The following is a 4,927-nucleotide window of genomic DNA, read 5'->3' as shown; positions in this document are numbered from 1 at the left end:
CCTGACACTAATTTCCCATTGCTGTCACCAGGGCAAAGCCTGGCAAAGTGAGGATTACATGAGCAAGCAGTCATTACTGTTAATTACATTATTGTGAAGTTCTGAGTGTGAAATCTTCCCAGTTCTGAGTGGATGAGAAACAAACAAGCTGAGAGTTATACTTGCTGTTCTTTGTGTGCCCCTTCAGAAGCAGCAAAGCTGAGGCTTGCTGAGTAGGCTACTGGGCTTGAATGCAGCCTCACTGTCCCTTAAAGCTTAGCACTGCTGTTGTCTCCTAAGGGTGCTTTTGGTTTTTGTTTTTCAGTGCAGGAACACACAGAGGAGCAAATAGAAATTGCTGAAGAGAGGAAGTTACTAGCTGAAGCAATTGCAGAGTTAAAACTTTGGGAAGAAGAAAAGCGTGCAAGGTATTTTTCCTTTCGTACCACTGGTTTATTTCATTGCAGACCAACCATTTAAACTTGTGAGGAGGCTAATTTCCATTTTCTGCTAACTCCAGGAGCACTGGGTGGGCCTTATTTTGTTCAGAGAGGCAGTCCCACCACACAGCTCCTCAGTTCAAACTGCTCAGTAGAAGCTCTGTAGTACTGCAGCTGGTATTAAATCAGTGGTTCTAATCTCAGCATACAAATAATGGTGCACATCCTTGTTTTGGCCTCTTTGGACCATCCTGGAATATCTTGTTTATTAAATACATCCCCTCATCCTGGCTTGGGGAGGAGGGTTAATGAAAGGTTGTTTCGTACCTTGCCCAGGAGAACAAGTGTGTTGAGGCTCATTGCTAAACTCCACCCACACACATCCCTTCAACATCCGGACACCAAAATACCAGACTGCAGCACGTCAGCGAGCTGCACGGGGCTCTCCTGCCGCACAGAGCCCCAGGGTGAGGATATCCTTACCCGCAGTAGCTGGAATGTGCCTCTGGGTGTCATGGGAACCCCTGGGCACGAGTCCTTATCGCGCTGAATTCCCTTTCTGTATTCCTGCCCCATCCCACTCCTGTCCACGGGACCAGCGCCTTCCCGAGCTGGTGTCTGTTGAGTTCTCTGATACTGGAAACGATCTCCTGGCCGTGGCAGAAGTGTCACCCCTCTGAAGGGGTGGGGGTGGGCTCCAGGTGGGATACGCTCCACTTAGCAAAGATGGCATTCAGCAGTGTCAGGAAGGGTTTGTGGCTCAGCCCTGTAGAATTAGAACACAAGTCTTGACTAGGTTGTTGGCATTTAGGTGTCTGTGTTACTCCTGCTCCATAGAGCCTGAACACCTCAGACTTCTGCTGCTTCTCCAGAGGGAAGTGAAAGCAATACATGTGTCCTGAGGTGGAATGGAAGACTGATTTCTTCTGACAGCCATTTCCAGGAATCTCAGTGCAGTGTTGCCATCCCCCCAGGCAGGGAGTTCTTCTCAGGAAAGTGGGGATGGGAGTCAGGCTGCTGCAGCAGTGAGCCTGAGACAGGAGAGGACTGAGACCCTCATCCAGCTCTCTGAAGGGCAAGGAAGGCACTCTGATTACAAGAAGTTGTTCTTGCCCTCTTGATTGTTAAGTACCATTTTTGCAGTCTGCTTTATAAAACTGTGGTATCATAGTATGTTCAGGGGTTGAAATGGGTCTTAGAGATCACTCAGTCCCTAACCCCTGCCCTGGGGTTAGGGACATCTCCTACCAAAGCAGGTTGCTTAAGGTTTTATCCAACCTGGCTATGAACACTGCCAGGGCTGGGGCAGCCACAGCCTCCCCGGGCAACCTGGGACAGGGTCTCACCACCAGAACAGGGAAAACTTCTGCCTAACAGCTAGTCTAAATTTCCCTCTTTCAGTTTGTACCCATTGCCTCTTGTCCTGCCCCCCTCTGCAGCTTCCCTGGAGCCCCTTCAGCTCCTGGCAGGTTGCTCTGAGGTCTCCACACAACCTTCTCTTCTCCAGGCTGAAAAGCCTGAACTCTCTCAGCCTGTGCTTGTAGAGAAGGTGCTCCAGTCTCTGATCAGCTTTGTGGCCTCCTCTGGACTTGCTCCAGCAGTTCCATGTCCTTCTGATGCTGGGGACACCAGAATTGTGTGCAGCACTGCCAGTGGGACCTTAGCAGAGCAGAGAGGGAGAATCACCTGTTGGAGAATGGCTAAGAGAGCGGGGACATAATCCTGGGAATGCACCTGGGGAAGGCTAAAAAGAGCAAGGACACAGTCCCCTGGGAACGCACCTGGGAATGCAGTGTACAAGCAAGGCACTGGAGACTGTAACTTATATATAGATAGGGAGTAACTCAGCTGGGCAGAAGGCAACTTAACTTGGCAGATGACAGGGGCAAGTTGTCCTTGAGTGTGAGACAAACAAGTTTGAGACAAACAGCTAAGAATGCAGCCAAGCCTGAGAAAGTAAGAGATAATCCTCACAGCTGTAACCACAAGTAGGGAGAGTACCTGAATGCTATCTTTAGAGCTTAGCCAATTATAAATGATTGATAGCTATATGCTTGCCATGCACTGTATAAAAAAGAGCCTGTCGGACAGTAAAGTTGGAGCTTGCTGTATCACCCACACGGAGTCGGCCACTTGCTTCCCCGCGCAGAACTTTCCCAACAATCACCTCCTTCCACCTGCTGCCCACACTCCTTTGGATGCAGCCCAGGATGTGGTTGGTTTCTGGGCTATGAGTGAGTACTGCAGCTCGTGGTGAGATAACAGAGATACAACAGACTGCAGTTAGTTCTCTGAAGCACATCAGGTTAGCACACAGCATTTGGTTAGTAGCGGTAGTTATTCTTAACACCTGCAAGGAGTTTTGAATGGTTCTTCAGACTAAGCTTGAATGCTGACAGATTAAACAATTATCATGAAGCTTGTTTTTTCACCCACACTTCATAAATAACCTATTCGTGTTTGTTCATGCTTTTCATTTCCAGAAAAGCAGAGGAAGCCAGGGAGTACGGAGAGCAGCTCAGGACCCAAATTGCCTATCAAGAGTGGGCCCGAGGTGCTGAGGAAGAGGAGAACCAGCAAGAGTACAAATCAAGTCTGTCAGCAGAGAAGGATTACCAAGAAAGGGTACAGGCCATCCTGTCATCACCCTGTGAGTCCGTAGCAAACCCTCATCCTCTAAGAGCAGCACTTGTGCCTGACTTCTAAGGGCATCACTTACTTTGATATTTTCTCACACTCAGTTGCCTTTAAAAACATCACTCCAGATATCCCCCCTTCCTCCTTCTTCCTCCCACCTTATATACTGAGCATGATGTCCTATGGTATGGAATATCCCTTTGGTCAGTTTGGGTCACCTGTCCCAGCTGTGTCTCCTCCCAATTTCCCATGCACCCCCAACTTCCTTGCCAGTGTGGCAGCATGGAAAGCAGCAAAGGCCTTGACTCTGTGTAAGCTCTGCTCAGCAAGAACAAAAACATCTCTGCATTATCAACTCTGTGTTCTGCACAAAACCCAAATATCGCCCCATACTAGCCTCTGTGAAGAAAGTGAACTCTACTTCAGCTCAAACCAGCACATTTGGTTGTGTGAGATCATGAATGGATGCACAGAGAAGCTGATAAACAGCTGGAATCAGAGCCCAGGAGCACCAGCTCCCAGCTCTTGGAACAAACCAGGAACAAACAGCCTGCAAAGTCATCTCATTGTGGTTTAAAGTAGGCATCAAGTTTTCAAACACCTTTTTTTCTCCTGTGGAGAAAAAGGGCAGGTAGAGATGTATTGATCTGAAAGAGTATCAGTGATCTTTGAGCTCATTCTGAGTGTAAATGGTGGAGGAACCTGGTCCTACTGAGAGGAAGTGTGGTGGGATTTTATCCTTGCTTACAGCCAAAAGTTGTTGGAGAGGAACTTCCTGAGTCAGTAGATGGAAGAAGGACAAATCCACTGGCTGTTACCATCCAGACAGGTGACCAGACAGAACAGAATGCCTTATTCCTTGAATCCAAACAGGATTTCTGTCCTACAGACACTGAGCAAGGAAACTGCCACGGAAGTGGTGCACTGCAGACTGGGAGAGGTGTGCTGTTGGTTGGGATGTCCAGCCCCTACATGGTGCTTTTCAGCAGCCATCTCCAAACCCACACAGAGGGCTTCAGAACTGTTCTGCAGGTGGGGAAGGCCATCCCAGATAACAGAAATAGTTTCCTCAGTCCAGAGAACTGAGATAGTCATAGGTCTGTGCCCCCAGCACTGGGTCAAACTGGCAAAGTGATTAAGAGATTAATTTCCTGGTCTGCCACAGACTCCTGGAGTAGCCCTGTGCAAGAAGTGCAGATCTTTCTTTACCACTGTGACCTCTCTCTGAAAAATGAAGATAATAGCACATTCAGAATTCCAGGATTAATTGAAGTGTGTTATTAAAGGCTGTGACATTTGTTGGGTGCACCCAATAGGAGAGATCAAAAACCCACCGCACTGGTGAGGTTGGTGAGTTTGAGACATTCAGAACCATAATAAATCTCATTTTTTAATAAAATAATAACTCAGAAGAGGTGGTCAGAGCCATCAAACATTTATACAGTGTCTGAGATCCTGCTCCTGAAGGCAAAATTTCTCTGCAATGAACACGAGGACTGCACAAGATTAAAAGATCAGACTGGAAGAGGTTTGCCTTTCAGCAGGGCTGAATTCCCATGGGATAACGGGCAACTCAACTCTTCTGAGGCAAAACTGGTGGTTAAGGAACATGTTGTTGGGGATGCCAAGTGCTGTGTAGCATTCAGGTTGGTCCAGAAGAACAGGTGAGGCTGGGTGGGTCAGCAACTCCTCGCCAAGCACCTTCTCACTGCCCCTGACAGAGGAGCGATGCAGGAAGGATGATTTCCTGTGTCAAGACTGAACAGTTCATAGAATAATAGAATCAACTAGGTTGGAAAAGACCTCCAAGATCATCAAGTCCAACCCTACCGTGGTTACTAGACCATGGCACTAAGTGCCATATCCAGTCT

At 48.0% G+C, this 4,927-nt stretch overlaps 1 protein-coding gene across 1 annotated transcript in view; it reads left to right on the top strand.

The window, feature by feature from the left end:
- Positions 1 to 3,125, top strand: part of LOC103797602 (trichoplein keratin filament-binding protein-like) — a gene marked incomplete at its 5' end in the record, with an annotated part of 4,681 nt that extends 1,556 nt beyond the window's left edge. Inside the window, 2 exons of the mRNA XM_009069823.1 lie at positions 305 to 407; positions 2,903 to 3,125. Of these exons, the coding sequence (XP_009068071.1) occupies positions 305 to 407; positions 2,903 to 3,125 (326 nt within the window). The remainder of the gene's footprint in view (positions 1 to 304; positions 408 to 2,902) is intronic.
- Between the last annotated feature and the right edge of the window lie 1,802 nt (positions 3,126 to 4,927).

The sequence above is a fragment of the Acanthisitta chloris genome, unplaced genomic scaffold, assembly GCF_000695815.1.
Source record: "Acanthisitta chloris isolate BGI_N310 unplaced genomic scaffold, ASM69581v1 scaffold33442, whole genome shotgun sequence".
In the NCBI taxonomy this organism is placed as follows: Eukaryota; Metazoa; Chordata; class Aves; order Passeriformes; family Acanthisittidae; genus Acanthisitta; species Acanthisitta chloris.
The sequence above is the reverse complement of the archived record's forward strand: the minus strand, read 5'-3'. Positions and strand labels throughout refer to the sequence as shown.